At 38.0% G+C, this 21,269-nt stretch overlaps 1 protein-coding gene across 12 annotated transcripts in view; it reads right to left on the bottom strand.

The window, feature by feature from the left end:
* LOC118408639 (double-stranded RNA-specific adenosine deaminase-like) overlaps positions 1-21,269 on the bottom strand; it is a 102,723-nt gene that overhangs the window by 60,436 nt on the left and 21,018 nt on the right. For 6 of the 12 annotated variants that reach the window (XM_035809492.1, XM_035809491.1, XM_035809489.1 and 3 more), the window contains exon 2: positions 5,426-5,563. The exons of the other annotated variants lie outside the window; for them this stretch is intronic. In XM_035809492.1, coding sequence (XP_035665385.1) covers positions 5,426-5,563 — 138 coding nt within the window. The remainder of the gene's footprint in view (positions 1-5,425; positions 5,564-21,269) is intronic. 12 annotated transcript variants of the gene reach the window in all.

A 21,269-nucleotide genomic window follows, 5' to 3' on the forward strand; every position in this document is an offset into this window, starting at 1 on the left:
TCCTGAGCTTGTATTAGTGACTCTAGGGATTTCAAACTGAATTTTTTCTGAAATCTGGCCAGAAGTGCACAAGACTGTGCAACACAGGGAACTAGTAAATGGGATTGAAGGAGAGAACAATTGGCAAGAAGTTGGGGGGTGGGGGGGTGGGTGCTGGTGGGGGTGGAGGGTGGACTGCCTGTAGCATAAAGTAAAGACTGGAACAATGCCTCCCCATCACATTACTGTGATCCCAGTGCCATTATACTGATTGTCAAAGATAGGGTTTCCTACTGAGTTTGTTTTCTTCATGTTTTCCAATGCAATTTTAGGTAAGCATCTCTAAGGTAATGGCCTCTGTTTGTACTTGAATTAGGCAAATTGCTACTGAGAAACTTTGCCCCCTTGGGAGGGGAACTGCCCACTTCTTACCATTTTGTATTCTATCCCGGGTGGTTTTACTTTTACCTTATTATACTCTAAGAGAGTTCTACTAAATTGTCAGCATCAAACAGAAATTTCACTCCAATTCAGAACATATGGACTAGGCAAATATGGAGAATTTGTGCTGTAGATCAAATCATTTGATTAGCTGCTCAGTTTGACCTCACATGATGGGGTGGGGGGCATTCTGTTTGTTGTCCCTCGTAAGACATGTCAGAGGTGTAGCTCACTTGAGCATATTTCAACATTGCAAAAAATAGATAAAACTTTAAAAAGCCTACTCTGTTTCCTTGTCAAACTATATACTGTAAATACATTTAATTTTGCAGGGATTTAATTTTGCGGTAGCGGTAAAAGGGACTTTTCACTGTGGTTTTCAAGCTATTCACTTAAGAACACAAGCCACCAAGGTCACCTCATGTCCTCAGTAACCTTTTGCCCATAGCAAGACAGATGAAAGACACTGAAAAGTCTATACATTATTGATCCCCCATTTTGCCACTTATTAGAAATAGCCTGCAGGACCATATGGCAGAATCATCACTAATGTTATAGCAGTCAGCTTAACTAGAAAATTGTCTGGAACTGTCCTTTGATAAAGAGGCAGTTTTGGGGCGGAGAGCCAAAAAGGAATTACAATAAGCTGTGCATTCCATTATTCAATTAACTCTAAGTCATTATTACAGCTATATATCTAATGAAATATTGCATCTTCAGATACTTATGGCCAGTGATATACATGGGTGATGTATATTTAAAGTAATAACTTAAAAAATGAAAAAGGCTTATGACGTCTATAGGCTTATTGATATCATTGGGTCTATGGACCAGCTTCGGATTGAACGCAAGATCTTGGAAAGTAGCCAGATGCTCCCTGCAAAAGGCAGATCTAGGTAAATTTAGCAATTTGTCAGTTTCAGTAAAAGGTATTCTCAAAAGATTATGGGCAATTCTGTGGAAAGCAAACCATTTTCTGATAGCAATAACAGCTAATGTTTCAGCACTAGGGGCAGCATTGCCAGTGATCAAGGTCAGTCAGCCTCTTTAGGGAAACTGAATTCTCATTAAGCCAACAGGACTATAAATACAGGTTCACTTGTGAGAACCCCAGTGCTGATCAGGTGTCAGGAGGATGGGAGTGTAGGAGACAGCTCCAAATACTTCTGCGCAAATGTGTTCCCTGGATAAGTTCAGTTTAACAATTCAGTCTAATGACTTGGCAAACCGTAATCAGAAAACAGTACATGAAAACTTATGATGATAGATATAAAGTTACAGAAATCTTGACAGAGCAATACGAAATGCACTATGTAGCTAATGACTGTACTAACTACATATTGCTTTGAGGCATATAACAATTATCTGTTTGCTCACTATAAATCTGTGTGACATTTGAGCGTGTCTACAAGGACAACAGAAAAGAAATTTTCCCCTTGAACTTCAACAGAAGTTCTTGAGAGAATGATTCCAACTGACAAGACTGTTTGAAATTCAAAGGCTAATACACCCGCCGGGATTATAAATCCAGGAATAATTGTCGCTCTTGACACACACCGTATCACCCAATTACACGTCTGCGCACACAGTATTAGTTACACCTTGTTGTCATGGTAACAGGACAGCTATAACAAAGGTTATAAAAGGATAGGCGCTCCTATGGGAGACATCATCATTTATTGGGAGGGAACCAATTTGGCCGTGGGCTGAGTCAACTCAATGTGGCACACCACCACAATGGATCTCAGCTTTGCTGACACTGCACTTTGTTCTATGAGCTGTGCCACTCCAAATCTGAATACCACATGGGAACTATTATTATCATGCTTGACAGTACTTGCCGCCCATGACCATATCGTCATCACTACTTACCCATTCCAACAAAATAATCCTGCATTCAAGGTTTGTTGGAGGCAAATGTTTAGGATACTTTTAAAGTACTTTACAAATTCAAAGACTTTTTTTGACATAAGGTCTAAATTGGTTCATCTTTAGCAAAAATAGGGCTAAAAATCTCAACCTACATCCTGCATGCTATGGATAACATATTGGAGGTATTTCAGGAAATACATCTTTAAAAATTGTAGTTTGGCAAGTAAAACGATTCCCGTTATGACTTTGCATCTTGCTTGCAGAGTCCAAAGAAAAAGTATTTCGAGGCCTGTCGTACCTGATCTATAATACTTACCTTAACTCTGTTTAATTGTTTTCACTCTCAATGCACTCATAAACCACCATCAAAATGTACCTGACCCAGATGGTACTGTGAACTCTGACCCAGAACCAATTCCATTGTGCTAACCTTTGACCTTTAGGATGTAAATCAAGCCATAAGAGTAATGCAGGATGACACGAAGCATGAAGGGTGATCCCTCCAAACTGCCGCCTGCCGGGAACCTATTGATTTCTAATCACAAATATGAAAGTTTTATAACATTCACACATGACAGCATGTGACCTGCTGGGCAAGGGATAATATTTCTTTTTGTGTGACACTGTGTTATATAGCTGATGGCAGGAAATCTAGTTGGAAAGGAATGGGAACTCAAAACATGGTTACTTGCTCTGGACAAAGAGTACTGTAAATGCCTTTAACTGAGTTTATGGACATTTGATTACCCGGTAGAGAAGAAATTAAGTGTTTCCAAAGGTTTGAACTTCATGGTAGTAACATAATGTACACTGGCACCAGTTTTAAGTTTGCGGTGAAGCAGTCACAGTAAAAATGTGAGCATGAAACGACCACAAAAATTTGAAGGATTACAGTATTTTTCAAATGTGGTCACTATCTATTCGTCATCCTTCATTAGGTACTGTCGGAAAAAAACATTTGTCACTTTTGATGGGCGCGTCTGAAAATCACCTGTCAACGCAACCAAATGATCCGTGACTGGGCGAAAGGTCTGAACCTGCAGCTTTTCTATTTTAAGGCAGAAGCATTAGGATTACAGCCATGAACGTGTGGCATTACTGAAGATCCTGATATTTGATAGTTGCTCTTAGATACAGAGATCGGTATGGATACATTCATGGTAAGCATTCAGATGTAATAGCTTTGACATTGAAGCAAGCCAAACATCATCCTAAAGATCAACAGCTTGATATAAGAAATGGATCTCTTAGCAAAATATCAAAAACTACACAGTTACAGCTAAGAGTTGTATTGAAATACAATGTTTTCAAAAATCTGAACGCATCCTGAACAATCTTTGAAGATAAATTAAAATCCCAACCTTTTGTTGGAAAGTCATTTAATTTTTTTTTAAATGCAAACACATCTACACTAAATCTGAACATAATTTGTTTGAAAACAAGTCTCCACTAACAAGTTTTATCTTTGTAATATGATTTTGTTGAGTCTGTGCGTGGTATCTCATATCTGCAGCTGTGCAAGAAGCATGAAATGACTGGAGAGCCGCTGGCACTAAGAAAGAATTGATTCCACTCATTATCATAACTTGCTGCTTCATTTAACGACTCTAAGGATTTTCCAATCAATGTAAAGATTTCTTCTAGCTGCACATGGGGCTGGCACTGACTAAATACCATAAATCTTCTGCTGAATCAATGGAATAACTTGGTTCGCTGGCAGCCTTTTTACAGAAAAGATTGCACCTGTATGCAATAGCTAGTGCAAGGTTTTCTTCAGCATCTGACATCTAATATTTCTTTTTTGCTAATGACTGATAAAAATTCTGATAATTCTAATCATATTTTCATACAATTTTGGGATGCCTAATGTGAAAAGACTAGTTTTAGGGAAGACCGTAACAGAAGAAAAGAACGCTTGATGAAATGTTTATTCCCCGAAAAAGTTTTTTTTTTAGCTTTCAGGACGTTTTCTGTCTTTTCTCCAACCCTTTAAGTCAGATCTCAACTAGGAGTTTTCTTGTCACTTGACTGACGATGTTGACTATCATGACTATGGTAAGGGATACAGGCCTGAGATTATACTATAGTGATATCCACTGTCCCCTGTTTCAGGTGCAGCCTTGCCTACATTGTCTATGGATGTAGAATAGAGTAGAAGGCAAGAGCTTAATAGCTTGGAGATGATGGAATAACATCAATGGCCAGAGAAAACCCAGAGTAATACATCATCAAACAAAATATCCACAAGTCATTGCTATCTGGCTATAGGCTGCTTCAAAACAATAAATGCAAATATACTGGGAGGCAAGGATTAGTTTTAAAAATACCCACTACTCTATTTCTCCCAAAATAGCTTAAGCTGCTAAAGAGGATAACATCTTTCACCATCTTCTTGTGTTCCGCAAATAGCTGGTCATAACGAGATAATGGGCGGCCGTAATCTTACCAACGGCCACTTACTGATTATATATGCCATATTCCTCATTCAGTTTGCATTTCAATGGTGAAAAGCACATCTAAATTCTACATTTAGCTGAAAAACACATTGCATAGTTGCATAGTCCAGCTACCATTTAATGCTCATGCTGCAATTCTGAAGTCTGTATTTGGTTTCCACTAATATTCAGTATAATACTCTGAATTCATCACCAAGCTCTTGGACTCAAGAGCTTAATTATGCCACGGTATATTCATAAGCTAAAAATTCTCCTTTGTAAGGGTTTTAGCCACTCCTATGAGATCATTTCTTATGCTCTGTTCTTGGTTTTGAAGTGAGGTGCAAGATTGATTGACCATAGTGACTTCAAGTTCTTTGTGCTTTCTTCCAGACTTCAGTGCCATAGGAACTCTTTGAGCTTTATGCTGATTTAAAGTGGTTCTTACTGGTCTCTTTGAAATGTTATTACATGTTTATTGAAGCCATCCCTAGAGCTTTATTCCTGGTTACACTACTAGTAACTTAAAGTACAAGAACTACTCTTTGTGCTTTGTGGTGATCAAAAGTGGGTCTAACAAGCTATCTTAATGTAATCAGGAATTTCTAGTGGTCACCCCCTTGTGCTTTGTGCCTTATTCCTAACTACTGTGCGAGAGCGACTTTCGTGCTTTTGATGCTGATTGAAAATAGTCCTACCCTGCCATTTTGCCCATTCATCCACAAAGCCGGCCCATTTCCGGTCGCCTGCGCGTATGACGGACGGAAGAAGTACCCTCCATTAGGCATCGCCGGGTGAGGCGCAACGGGGCCACAAGGACCCTGATGCCGAACCACCTACGCAAAATAACAGCGTTAGTATTTTCCTCCGACACCGCAACTTTGAACTTCAAATCATAATTCTCCTATTGAATGACCTCCTTGAAGAAAAAGTCATAGCATTTGTATTCCCTTTGAATCTTTAAAACATCCCTTTCCCTTTGTCTACACAATTTGTAGTCCACTGTTTCCAATGACTACCAGGTTTGAGTCAACACATCCCCCCCCCCAAAAAAAAATTCTCCAATGCCATCAATGTTAGGTCTTTTTTTTTACACAGGTCCTAGTTTTTAACCTTAAAGACATCATCTTCCCAACCAAAATTTCCTCAAACACAAAATGTTTAGTGAATATTTTCCATAACATTTCAATTTCATGCTACAAGAATCGTTTGCTCAAAGGCTGCCCACCTTAGACAAAAAGGAAAAGCATTTGATTAGTACTTAGCCCTTTGAAAGGAACGACATCAAAATGGAGGCAGCCATCAGACGAAACAACCCCAATGGCTTCCTACTAATCAACCAAACTACATATGCATGTAATCCTCTAGGCAGCAGTTGAATTGGAGGGCAGGATGTCTAATTTGCTGACACAAAGCTTTGTTGTCTATCGACTTGTCGCTTTGTAAAAGAAGGCGATCCCTAGAGTAGGATGTGAATAATATTTTACAAAATTTAAGAAACTTGGTTCATAATACACCATGCACAGCTGTTGGTTCTTGATTTATTTTAGGATGCAAATGTACTTTTGTGCACACAAAATTTAATCTATGCATGTTTTTATGACTGTTGGACCGGTGCAAGTCACTTGCTGGGTATCTGTGTTAAAGGTCCATATACGTCGAGTTACCATAATGGCACATGAGTGTACAGCACATTCTAGACATTGAAGTGTCAGGGATTTTATATACAGTAAAAATTGCATTACTTGTTAAGAATTGGTTATTTGGTTTCATTGCAATTTTCCAGAGCTTGAGACTATGTTGGCAGGTTTTGCTGACATTTTGCTTTTATTTCATGCTGTGCACCCTTGATGATTCTATGCCTCTAAATCTGTATTTTGCAAAAATAGATTCCAAGCCCTATAAGCAGCATTTCAAAATGTGTTTATAACAAAGGACCTAACATGGATGAAATACACTGTAACATACTAAACTGCTTTTTAATCAAAGTTTCAGTCCATACCAAAGTTGCCTGCTGTATATTTGTGTACAACAACATAGACTGCTTAAATAATCTTTAAGCTACCTATCTAGACTAGTTAATCAACAAGTAAACAGTGCCAGTCACTCACTCTGCTGACATCAGTTAAGAAGGAAATAAAGACTGTGAATTCCTAACGCTGCATATTTTGGGGGCAATTGAACAATAATATATAGCACTCAAAAGGGAATAAAGGCCTGCATATCCTTATCAAGAACATATTCATTTGTCAGTCTTTTGTTCCAGTCCCCGGAGAGAAGGCATAACTTGGACTGCAAGCATGGTATCAGCCAGAAAAAAATCTTCCTTTGAATAAATCCATATTGGTGCAGGTGGTGGTATAATTCAAGTTGTCCCGGGTGACCAAAGTCTCTGTCCCATTTCGGAGGCCCATTTGTCACACAGATCGATGTGATTGATTACCAAATACAGACCACTCCTGATTTGCCTCCCAGTGTGTCTACTTCGACACAACTCAATTAAATCGATTCTAAAATTTTGAATTTGATGATTTTCTTCATCATCAAAACCTGCTCCCTATTTTCCCATAACAGTGGCTTTTCCTGGCTAAACCTGAAGAAGTTCCAGAAGTAATAAAACATATCTCTTTCATTCATATTCCAATTTACGTGTAAATCTATCTATCTGTTTGCACAATATTCCTCAATAGTTTAGGGGGCATACTGAAATCTTATTTCCTTTTTTCCAACAAATGTATCCCAGACGAAGTGTAGCTGTAAACTTCATTTAACACAAACTCGTTTTACAAGGAAAAAGTTAGTTTACATCTTTTATTTAATTGCGGGAACAATGCCATGAACAGAATCCAACCCACACAATGAAAAATTCTCCATCTTCTCAACTAATGATAATCTACACAGTCTAGTGTTTGCTCTTTTCACAAACCAGCATCTGTCCCAAAATCTATCACATTGATTCTCCAATACCCACAGTCCACCATTTGCACACCTTTTGTCGTGCAAATCAATTTAATGTTCCAGATTCTGGTGCTGTATGCAGGTATTACGCCTGTCGATAGCGGTCCCTTTGTGCCACAGCATGATAATCAATGGGATCGGACAGAAGGGACAACAGCGCACTTATTCTGCCTCATGTAGTGTAACGAGTTATCACTGAAAACTTCACACTGGCAGTAAAATAGAACATCTGAAACTCAGTGGGTCCATTATTATCAATTTTTCATACCATAGATTTTCAATGTTCAACAGCTAAAAAGGCAAATCTGGGACTGGCTAACTGTAAATTTAACACAATCTATTAAATGCACCCCACAACTCATTTGAGTTTGGAATATCAGTGAATTTATCAAAAAATTATTTGGAGAAAATATTCTGGAACCAAAAAATTCACACTAGAAAGGCATAATGAATACAGCTTAAAATGTGGGTCAATTATCATCAATCCTGATTTCCATAAATTTTCTATGTTTAAAGGAATCCATGCAAATATATAGCTAGGAATCGATCAGTGCACTGAATTTGACACAACCTATTAAATCTACCCAGCAACTCTGAGAATATTGGTGAATTTATTGGGAATTTTGGCAAATATTTGGCAGTCAATCCTGTTTTAGAGACTTACGCTGAAAATAACACTCATAAAAAATATGTCAGAAAATTACATAATGCATGGCTAAGGTGATTAAACACTAACTAGTGCCTCCCATTACCCCATAGAGACAACTGTGATCTTGCATCTATCGCGACAAAGATAACATGATAAACTTCATCGTAAATAGTTCATGGATCAATGGTAAATATGGATAATTTGATAAAACAGTCATGAATACTTCATAAATCTGGTAAATCAGTGTCTGCCTGACATTCATGACAAATGCAATATTTTTATAGCATTTGTGGATTGTGCTTCATAGAATCATACTGCTAATTGCTCCTTGTATCACATGGTTCCATGTTTCACAATTTTGTATCAGTATCACTATTCAGCAAAATCACCTGAGGTTATGGTGATGTAGCTATATGCAAATTGATATGAAGCATGCCCATTACAAATTTCACACCTTACTTCACCCCCACTGAATTACTCTCCATTGGGCCTTTCTCTATTGATCTACAGAGGAGGCCCTATAGGGGGATTTCTCTGGTCCCAACAACAATGGCGGTGAGGATGACACATATTGCTTGCCCCACAACCTGCACCACACAATGCTATTCAGCTGATGGGCACTAAAATGGGAAAATGTCTGTTAATTTAAATGCACAGCCACTGGCAATTATATGGGCCAACCCTCACATTGTGAATATAAAGAAAGTGAAAATGTCTTACATATGTAAATCTGTACATAAATAATGCTGCTCCTGATATGCATGCGGAAAGAATCTATATGGTGGTACTAAGTTCCCTAGTTTTGCACAATGAAAATTCTGACTGGACCCACTTCAATATCTTTCAGCAAATATCATAATAAATACTCTTAAATTCTCATACTTTATCAGATAGTTAACACTGTTTACATCATCATCATCATCGTTCATCCTCGTGTGAGGTGGAGCAGACGAAGTTAGTTGTTTACTGTTTACAAAGCTTATTTAATTGCTGGTTGGCATTTCATAATTGATCTGTTGTATAATATAATTAACTAAATAACGACCATATCTATAAACAGCTGAAGGTGAATATTTGATGCATTAACTTAAATCAAATTAACCTTACCCCTGCTGCTTTAGCCTTTAACCAATAATAATCTAGTCCCAAAAGGCTATCTCAGCAATGAGAAGGTTAAGTCTTTAGGGCCATTGCCAAATGCAAAATACTTCAATTCCTTCTTGTTAGAAAAGCTGTGACATTTTATTTCTGTTCCATGTCAGAGGGACACAGGTGCCTGGGGGTCTGCAGTCAAACAATGTCCCCTATACATGTATTTCAGCACCTCTAACCCTTATGCGACAGAAAACAACACATGTTAAACCAGACAGTGAGGGAATGATCCTGATAGCATATAACCACATTTAGTCCATCTAAATGTATGATTATGGCAGTTTGAAGGTGTCTACAGGAGTACCTTGGTGAGACATCCAGTGTCAAATTGCCCATAAAACTACAGGCTTTCCTTTGATTCATTCCTGAAGGGATCTTATTTTCAAGGGCAGTCTAGATGAAGTTTTGCATTGGTAAACCTAAGGTTATTTAAATCAATTGTAGTGACAGAGCGCAGGACTGCTGTGAATTTTATTCCCTTCCACGGTGTGGATTTTAGAGAATCTTTATTCAAGATGGGGCATTCAAAGTCGAAGTTGGATACTACTGTCAGGTCAAAGGTCACAGTTGAAGACCATGGCCACATGTGACCAAGTAGCTATAGTATCCCTGGTCAATCTGAAGCTTATCATTGTCATAGAATCTGCTCCCCTGGGTAAGGGTGTGTGTGGAAAGAGCATGAGGGTGTTAATCCCCCCACCCCCTTTTATGAAAAAGCCCTCACCATTTAGACACAAAATTAACATATTTATATGTAAATGCAGATAATGATGATGATCATGCAGATGATTTTCACCAGTTCTGTATGAATAGAAACCACTTATTGTCTTAAGTCAGTTATATCTGTATCATTTTCACATTTTATCTTTAAAAAAGGCCAAGAACCAGCAAAGACATTCAAAACTGCCCATCCTCGTAAAATAGAAAGTGCATGCAAATATGCGAAGGGGGTAGAAAGCCGGGACACATACATAAGGATACCTGAGACTCACACTGAAAGGTAAATCACCTTGAGAAGATCATGTTAAGAAACCCAAAACGCTGATGAGGCTATGCACAATATGAATGTGCTTTCAAGGAAGTTAAATGTCAACTGTATCCAACATCAAACATCAGACTGAGGATGATGCGTGATGACTAGGGTAGGGGTGAGTACAGGTACGCGGTACGGTACCAGTACTAAACCGTTTTGTTGGATCTGTTAAAAAAAAACAGACCTGAAAAAATTCAGTAGACCTGATGTTGGACCTATTAGAAAATGAACAGATTATATGAACAGGCATTCACACTTTTGGGGGCTTACCAGTCACACGTTTTGGGGCATATCAGTCAAAGAAAATGACAAGAGCAAAGTAGAGTTACATGTAGTTGTTCCTACTAAGTTTTACAGTCAATCGTACAGAGGCAGTAAGCCTTGTAGAATTTTAACACACCCCTGGGGGTCAGATACTCCACCAAACAGATTCCTTTGAAAAGAAATGGACCATTATTTTGAGTACTGTCCATTTAGAAGTTTTCACATACTGAATTAGGTCCAGGTTATGGTCCGGACCTTGGCCTGAACCAGACCTGGACCTGCACTTTCTGTGCCGGTATAGGGTACCCATAGGTACTGGTACCCACCCATTACGATTTTTTGCTAGTTAGTAGTGTGATAACTCTTGTATTCATCCATTTATTTGTAGGTTACAATAATGGGCTTAACTTTGCTGACTGTCCTAGATATTTCATTATCAGACTCCTCACTGTAATATTACCTTGACTGATGGATAGGTATGAGCTTTATTGATTTGCTATGGATCAATAACTATACAAAGACAAAACATCCCTTCTGTCACGTTCAACGTGAGATTATTTGTAAGAGGATTAAACCTACCCAGCCCAGCTTATGAGACAATAATGAATCTAACCCTGAAAAAGATTAAACCCCAAATCTGTCATGTTTTTGTGCTTATCAAGGCAGCTAAACCGTCTTGACCCGTCTGCGATATTCCAGAGCGCGGAATCAATTTATACGAGGCCTGTATCTGGTTACTGATCAATATAGATTAAACTGGAGGGGCCGCCAATGGATTTTATCCCACCCACAGCAGGTTGTGAATGATCCGTATCCCCAGATGAGGCATTTTTCGTGCAGGTGTCACTGCGGGTCGTCATATAAATGACACCCTGCCGGGGCTAAATGCAAAGAAGTATTGATTGGTTTTGATTTCCGATAGGGCTTTCGTTAATATGCATGCTTTGGGACCAAACATATATTTCCAGTGTAGATTGACATTATTATGAGCAGAAGTTTGCACGCTGGCAAATTGATTGGTACTTCGTAAATACTGCCTCTTCAACAACATTAAATATACACTCTAGACAGTGTAGCTAAGCACAATAATACAAAATGCTTCGTGACCAAACATATCTATTTATGAGTTTACATCAAAATTATTGGGCAGAAGTTATGCCAGCATATTGATTACACTTCATGAATTCAATCTCTTCAGCTGTGTTGAAAATATGCTTTTTTTATTATACATAAGTTAAAATATGCATGACTTTTATGTGTCAGGACCTAACATACATTCCCAAGTCAACATTGTGTGCAGAAGTTTGCGTGCAAGCATATACTGAGCGGTAGAAATGAATTGAGCCTCTTAAAAATTCAATATATACTTTGAACAGTATGCACTAGAGGCACTTCATCCATGGAGACAAGCCAAACAGACTAAGAATAGCACTCTTACTGTAATTTGTTCCGGAGGTTGACAACCTCTAACTAGTCTAAGTAGATGAGCCAGGTAATAGAATCACATTAGTTTAAATGAGGAAAATAACAGGTACTCTCAGATGTCCACACTGTCAAGATAAAAAGGGGACAAAATGGAACGGCACTTGTAAGGACAGTGACTCTAGTACCATAGATGACGACTATAGTATCGTAGTCAAAAATGAGATGCTAAAAATATCCAATCTTATCTGCATAACAGTCTGTGACTTCAGCACCACTGTGGTTAATAACCACCAAGATTTCAGCACCAAAGAGAGCAACATTAGCACTACACAGTCATACAAATACTATGGTCATTTTTTAGTAAAAAGACAGGATTCTTTATGTTTTGTAGTGTGGAAAACAAGAATTGTCCATAGGATTTGTATCTACAATGCTTCTATTTACCTATCAATGATAACAAAACCAACTGTGCACTGGGGAAGCTATCATTCATATCTTCTTATTTCTTTTCAGTAGACCAAGCAGCACATACAGTTGATAACATAAACTTCTTAAACATGATAATATCAATGCTAGTCTATCCCCAAATTGACCTCTCCTCACTAAAGGTCCTTGGAAGGTGAGAGCAACTTTCAAACTGGCTTTCTGAGGGACTTTCATGGCAAAGTGCAACATGGTTAGGGCAGTCACATATCACTACAGAGTGGGCATGGCAGAATACTAAGCCATGTTGTAACTTATGAGCATCACAGATAAGCTTCAGAGGTCCAGTGGTTGGCTGCCCTGCCCCTGGAACTAGAACCTATGATATGATTCCAACTGTGTGGCTCACCCGACATGCACGTTACCAGAAAGGGCAGCAGTCCTTAGGACAGGAAGTTAAGCCATGGTTCACTGCTCATTGTGCTTGTAAAGAAGAACTAGGGGATTTTCCTCAGTACAATGAGCCTGTAAATATTGTACATATCAACATCTGTCTTGTTCTCTCATTAAGACCAGTGGAAGAAAAGCTCTTTGGCGAGCTAAACGGGTTCGATATCACTTTCACTTTTTTACACGGCCAGTATTGGTTGGGCAGAAAGGTACAATTTGATGGTCAGAAGGAAGAAGCTTGGCACTATTATGTCCGCATGGTCTTAATCACCAATACACCCACCTGCAATTGTTACAATTTTTAAGGGAAAAAAATTGAAGATTACAAGTTGAAATAACTTTTTATGCTGGGTGGAAAAGAGAATCACTGACTCAAGATCACACCGTGTTATATCTTTTAGTCATGAATATATGTATGACGATAACATAAATATTATCAGCCCACAAATCTTGTAGGGCAGACAAAGAGGTTTGGGTTCTTGCAGGTAAAATTTTGGACCACTTCCAATAGACCAATCCTAACTGTCTATCATAATCAGCAGTACAAAGAGACATTTAGTGGTCTCACCAATGAGAGGGTGTTATTGCATCATCGTCAAATTTCTGCATTTTTTGGTAGTCATTCTGTATTGCTGTTTTGACGGAGCTGGACTGAGCTATAGGATTGGTCTATACTGCAGGTAAAAGAACCACCACCCAGGGGACTGAGGAAAAATGGCTGGTGACAGAAAGGAGGTTGAGAGGGACTCAAGTAAAATTGGACAAGATTGCTTCAATTTTGAGGCCTGCCAGGCCCCACACTAAAGCTGACATACTCAAAGTGATGGGGTGGTGTTAATATGGAAAGTAGCTAAATACAACTGCCAGAGTCGATCGATTGCATGTGTGGCTCCTCCTGACACAAGCAAAGGCTTTCAGCCAAATATAGGGATGACCAATTACAAAAAGGTCCACAAGAATGACCTTCTGCACAGCATGATTAAATTGGACAATCAGATATGCCTGCAATACAGTTCATATATTAGCTGGCTACTCTTTGAACTAAAGGCCTGCTGCGTGCTTGATGATCTTAGGCATATTCATATAAAAGTTCTTCCGTTTAAAAAGCTTCTACAGGACTTCGTTATCAGATCATTTTTGCTGGACAATACGGCAATATGGTAAGATTTTTGACACTACTTATTAAGCCCAAATAGCCCCCAAAAAATATAAGAAATGTTACTTTATGCATCGTACATATTGCCATTAAAACAACAACTATTTTATACCTGCCAGATTACTGTAAATGCCATTAAATTTAAAAATCAGTAGAAAATGGGTGTTCACCACGGAAATACCAGTGGTATCAGTTTGTACCACAATAACTACATTTATGTAAGACCCTGCCAATAGTATAAGAATAACAGTATGCCAGAACCACAAAAATATCAGGCATATATAACCACATGCTAGGAAAGAGGGCCATGACTAAAATAAAAGGGCCATTTTCTATAGACAGATATATATCACACGTTTTGATATACGAAAACAGTAAGAAACAAACAAGAAATCTTTCCCACACATTTTATTAGAAATGACTTATCTTTGCATGTTTTATACTTTTGATACACGTAATAAAAGTGAGTCATTGATGAAGTGATAGGTGGTTGGGAACCTGTTCTGTCTGAACTTCTAATCCAGCTTTAAGTCACTAATCCCAACACAGGGTTTCGACTGGCAGAGTTGGCGCCTCTGGGGATATCATATCAAAGGTCTTTAAATCCTATTGCTGAGGTGATACAGTGATTACCAGCTGTTAACAGTGTGGGGAGGGGGGCGAACAACAGTGGTGAGACCCACTTATCTCCCATTCTAATCCTGCCTGGCAAGCTGGTGGGTTCATTGCAAATCAGTATACTAGTTAACACCTGTTATGTAATTGAGGGTTGATAACCCACCCCAAAGTGTATATAAGGGCTCTAGTCATTTGCTATAACTACCAAATAAAATCACCGAGTGAGTGAAGTCAAAGTGAGTGAGGCTCATAACCAAAATGTGGACTTTTGATCAGACAATGGCATCTGGCTGGTGAGTATATGATAATATTATATTCTTTCACTTACTAAGTAGTAAGAAAACATAAGGAAAATCCCATTAATTTCAGAAAAAATTAAGGCTTTTGAAATAATCTGTCAGCAATTATGAATCTTGAAACAACTCAAAATTCAAATTTTACATTACTTCAGCCATACTATCAAAAAAGGCATCATCCATCAAATTCAGACTATCTTAATCTGCATTGCCATAACAGCATTTTCCCCAACATCTTGCAGAATAATCAGCAGTCTTCTTATGGCAAGCACCAAATTTACTACAGCCAAGCCTTTTCAAGGGACCACCTCTACATGAGAACCACCTGGTCCACTTGGTCCCTTAGGTGTTTCCTACAGGCACAATTCAAGCATCAATAATCCTGTCTATATTGACCACCTGTCTACATAGACCAGATTCCATTCCATCAGTCCCAAGTGGTTTTCTTAGGCAGTTTTCACAGTACTAACTTGAAAGCTATATTCTAAAAGCCATCTTTACCTTAACAGATACTTACAGACATACAGTACTGTGTAACAATCCTAAATTTTACTCCGGTACGTATACAGTACATGTACCAGTCCTGATATATGGTGAAGACATTGCTATCCTAAATTGATCTACAGGCTTACATTTAGAAATTTAGTACCAGCCACATATTCCCCAAGCTTTCAACTGCTGAAATTTTTGACAGGCTTTTTTGAGAGTGTGCCAAATGATTTAGCATTACAGACCATACCTTACAACTTCTGCACGTAAAAACCTGTTACCAACAAAAGCCCTTTGTATATAGGACATGGTGGCTGTTGCATTATTCTAATGGTGTTATACAATGTAGCTAGACATTATTGTGCATTATCAGTATGCCACTCTGAGCCAAGATTAGTAGATTTAATGCACTTAACGTTCAACTTCTCCGAATCCATTTATCTGGAACGAACCATGTTATGCATTTGTAATGGAATTACCTGTCTCAAGGCATTCTGTGAGAGGAGAATTTTGTTCTTTATTTACTGGAAGGAAAGTAGTTTGTACCTTACAGATGCAAGTTAATTCATTACCTCAATAATTTAGGCAGGCATGTTTGGGTGTGTGTCTGTCTGCTAACTTGTAACTCAAGAAGACATACATTTTGTCAGGTAGATAGCTGATAGGTGGGTAGGACTTCACAAGACCTCGACATTGTTACATTTTGGGCCTCCTAGTGGCTTTTCATGGTACTGGAGTGAAATTTTGTGTTTTGAATCAGATATTCTGTGATGTAGACAAGCTATGGATCATATGGTCATGATTTATTTTGGGGGGGGGGTGACAGTTTTTCTGCCCAGAAAGAAGTGACATAAGTTTGGCCCCCCTGTGACTGGTACTGGTACTGCAGGGGCAGTATTGTTAAAATTGTCCAAAGAGGATAACTGGAAAAAGTAACAATGGATCTTCAGATCAAAACTTTTACATGTGTTAATACCTCTAGCATAATCAGATATTATATTTTCAGTAATTCTCTGAAATCATACTTTCTCAATATCAAGCTACTTGATGAATGGGTATTGACTTATCAAACATATCGACTACACCTGCAGGCTATGATAAGTTCCTCTTAATACTTATTAGTTTAATAGACATCCATTCCTTTGTTTTATATGTACCCAGTAACTCACATCCATTATGGTACCTATACCTGGGGGAAATAACAGTGATACCATTAATATAACCCCAGGGTTGAACCTATAACCTCTGGCTTGCCATATCATAAACTGAGTCCAGTTCTATGGCATTATGGAGATTCAGTTGGCTTGTTTGCAAACTTTCCATCTATTTTGTCAATTGTGCTAAACACAACCATTCAAATTGAATGATTGCATCGGCTTGGAACTGCACCATTTTCATGACTATGAAAAAAGTGTATCTTTATAAAATATTTGAATCACATCCTCAAGACCCCATCTTATAATTCCAAAGCTGACGCAATTCTACGCCTGTGTTTAACACAAACTCTCACTGCAATTAGCAGCTGTAACATCCCCCTTATTCCAAGAATTCTTACAAAAGGTCTTAAGAGACAGCAGTATGTTTCCGTAGCCTAGATAAGTGAAAAGTTCAGTCTGTCATCTTTTTCTCAGAAAATCCCTCAGACAACCTCATGAGGTATCCGACCAACTGTGGACAAACACTCATCCAATTTGACATTTTCACCCTCTGAACATATAGGAATACTAACCTGGCTGTGGACCAGACAATACTCGTCATTTCTGGCTGTCAAGATTTAGATCTGGGAAGAGATGCACTCAGTCTGGTGCACAGGGGAGTCTAGGTTAAACGTTAGCTCACCTATATCCATGGGTAACCTATATCTGTTGTGTTGCTAAACAGGGTATCCAGGGATATCAAGTCGATGGACGGAACTTTCAAATTGTACAATTTTCAAAATATTGCAGTTGGAAACCACCATCTGTCAACTTGATATCCCTGAATACATTTAATATTGTTCTTAATAGGAACGGATATAGGTCATCATACTGATAAAGGTGAACTAGCATTACAGAAAATTGGGTGTGCAATTTAAGATAAAAGAAGCCAATATCTATGGATAATTATAAACTTAAAAGGTCTAAACAAGTGATACAAAACCATCAAAGAGTAATAACTCAGCAAAGAGTAGCCAATGTTCTTCTTGGCTTGCATGTTGCACCTAAATGATTATTAAAAACTTCCGTCTTTATTATATATATTTCATGTTGTATAAACAACTCAACAAATACAAACAATTTTTAAAATCTATCCACCAAGCATGAAAATTCTTAAATTCAAAAAGGGAAAACTAAATTTAAAGTTCAAACCTAACCTTGAACAAGAACTTCCAGTCACATGGTATACCGCAATTAAATCATGGCTCATAAACAATGGACCCAAATCGCTTTAGAGTGCCAGTTGGAGCCAGCCAGTCTGAGGTGCCCTGCTCGGGCATGACAATTACCGTGTGGTTTTACTTATCTGCATCCTGCAGTAAATTCTCCACAATTAATCAGCATATAAAGCCCCTTTTTAAGATAACTGTCTTCTCTCTGACTCTAATAGCATGGCGTCTGTCAGTGACAGACACACCGATGCAAAAGTGCCCTTAGGAAGGTGCCGACTTGATATGTTTGAAGTGATTCTGACAGTCGCTCATGACCATAGTTTATTTCTTCTCCATTTTCAAGCTTTTTTTACTCCAGGAAAGAGGGTAGCCTCTCACGGAGTATTGTGACAGTCACAGTAGTTAGCTGAGGTGATGCCTCAGTTGGTAACTGTATCTCTTATGTTCCCTTTGCTGCATTTGTATGTAGTTTGGCATGTCGTCTGCTCGTAGTTGCAAGATGATGCATTTTTTGTTTTGTTTCATGGTAGCTTTAGTATTAGTACTATAACATCTTCAGAAATCACCCCTTTTTTCTTGATACATGTAAATTGTGGACTTGGTCATGGATCACAATGTGGTTTGGGCAGAATATCTTCAAGCAGATGCTGCGTTATGTTTATCTATGAATCTATTGTTTAGTATACCAATATATACTCCGTGTGTCATTTGTTTTTTAATAAACTTCCTAACCACTTTGATTTATAATCAAGGCAACTTGTTATTGCCAAAGTTTTTTTCATTTGCACACTCACATCAGTTTTGGGGTTCCCTGAGGATGTCATCCATGTAATCAAATCGCTAAGAACAAACGAGTGTGGACTTGAGCTTCTGATGATTGCACACACTCACATTTTTCCAGTGTGTGCATGTCAGTTCACTGTCAATCACTGTTCTAAGTGTCAATTAAGACATTACCAGACTGTGTGAAAGAATTTGTAAATACTGTACATCTAAAGCAATGGGAGAGGAAACACATTTTATTTCCAAATGTCCATTCAACCAAACCGAAAGAATCACTCTGTTTAGAGAAGCCACAAAGACTTACCCAAACTTCCCCACATTGACAGACGAACAGAAAGCCACTTTTCTCTTGAAATTGCAGAACCCATAAATTTTAGAAAAGGTGGGGCTTTTCGTCTCCCTCTGCTTCCAAAAAAGAAGTCAAACCCAACGCGTTTAGAAATAGCCAACACTTAAATATTAGAGTAGAATATTGTTCATAACTGTCCATTGTCACTTGCATTATCTACTATGATGTTTATACCATGTACTTGCAATTAGCCTCGGGGCACGAACTTGCAAATAAACTTCTTTATTCTATCAAACTGCATGTTATCCTCAACATTTTGACATCAATATCCCTGAGTTGCAGGGCTGTCTGATTTCAAAGTTAATTTGATTTTCTCAATTCTATTACAGCACACCCATTCCTTAAAGCAACCATTATCATACTTAGCATCCACCTGTAGTTTTTGTTTAATAATCGGCTACTTCACAATCTAATGTACCCATTTTTTTTCTGACATGTTATCAGTTGATAGCAAAAGATACACAGTCTATAGCTGTTGTATAAATTCATTTCCCAAAACCTGGTACAACAAGGAACATGTCACAAAAAGAATTTTGTAAATCGGTCAATATTTGGCGAAAATATTGACCAAAATATAACCTAAAAATGCCCAATTTTAAGCGTTATCGGGGACCATTCAGTTTTTACTAATTCTTAAACCTCTGATCTAACAGAAAAATTGTAGTTGGTAGTGAGAAACCACTTGCTTTTGATATGCGGTCATGTGACTACTAGTGATTTTATGCTTTTTTTGAAGGACATGACCATTTTTTGGTTCCATAGGGACTATTTTTCCATTTTACCCACATGTTGACAGATTCCAATGTTATTTTAACTGGATATATCTGTAGTCTGTAGCAGCTAATTGTTTGGTAATATTGGTGCTGTCTTTGTATGTAAAAGTAAGGTATTGTGTGTGTATAAGGTCAGAAGTAGAATAAGATCAGTAGCACACTCTTATGACATATTATTTACAAGCAAAGTCCAGGATGTCATTTTCCGAAAAAAATCTGTAGCGTCCGTACCCCCTTTAATTTCTGTACTAAGTAAATCCCACAAGCTTGTGATTATGACAGTTTAGAGGTCTCTATTACCACATACTAGAACACCCTTTAAACCATTGCTGTCCTGAAAACTCTGTCTAGTATAGCACCGTAAACATCAAAATGTAGCGTCCGTACCCCCTGTAGCGTCCGTACCCCCACCTGTAGCGTCCGTACCCCCATTTGAAGCTTTTTAGCAAAATGCTGTTAAAATTGCCATCCAACTGCTATAATTCTGATTCAATACATTAATTACAGTTCTTACAGATATGATTGGTTTAATTTTTTTCTCTAAAAATGTGACTTTTCAATGAATTTTTCTGAGATTTCCTCCACAAATCCACATTTGCTACACCCCCTCAGACTTCATAAATGGTTCATTCCAAAGCAGCCAAAGATGGATGTGAGATGATATTTGATATTCCCCCATGAGTTTAGCTGATATAAGAACACCAGTTTGGTAGATCTACATTACACCAGGCATAAATTAAACATAGTATTACATAGTACAGGGCTCGAAATACCACATGCATATGCAAGTTTGTGCAAGTAAAATTGGTGTGGTGCAAGTAAGTTTAGACCAAACTTGCACCAGTGCAAGATACTTTTGTCCTCTAATACCTGACATTAGAAAAAGCTTACACACACCGAGAATATTGTCTGTCATTGAAAGGTAAAAGAAAATAACACTGAATAAAAAAAAGCCTAAATTTGTTATTTCTAAATTTGGTTAGACATCCAGGTAAACTATTTTTTAAAACAAATCCATCTCTACAATGCTAATGATTCCTAAGGTGCTGTCTTACCTTGATTTGCATATGAGTTACATTTGCATACTAAATATGTTCAACTGGTTTTTCCAGTTATAAAAAAAAAAAAAAAAATAATAAGTTATATGTATTGTATTGAGTTGTTCTACCACTTCATTCTGGAGATGCTTAAGACTAGTTACTGTGATGGATGTCACTCGAAGAGTCCAGAAGAAATCTATGGATCTTATCGAGTTGTAGACATTGAATTGTCTTTAATTGAGGCAAATTCACAGTTTTTATGAAACAGTTTATACAATTTCAAACCAAAAATAAAATACGCTACGGAAAAACAAAA

The sequence above is a fragment of the Branchiostoma floridae genome, unplaced genomic scaffold (assembly GCF_000003815.2).
Source record: "Branchiostoma floridae strain S238N-H82 unplaced genomic scaffold, Bfl_VNyyK Sc7u5tJ_267, whole genome shotgun sequence".
Taxonomy (NCBI): domain Eukaryota; kingdom Metazoa; phylum Chordata; class Leptocardii; order Amphioxiformes; family Branchiostomatidae; genus Branchiostoma; species Branchiostoma floridae.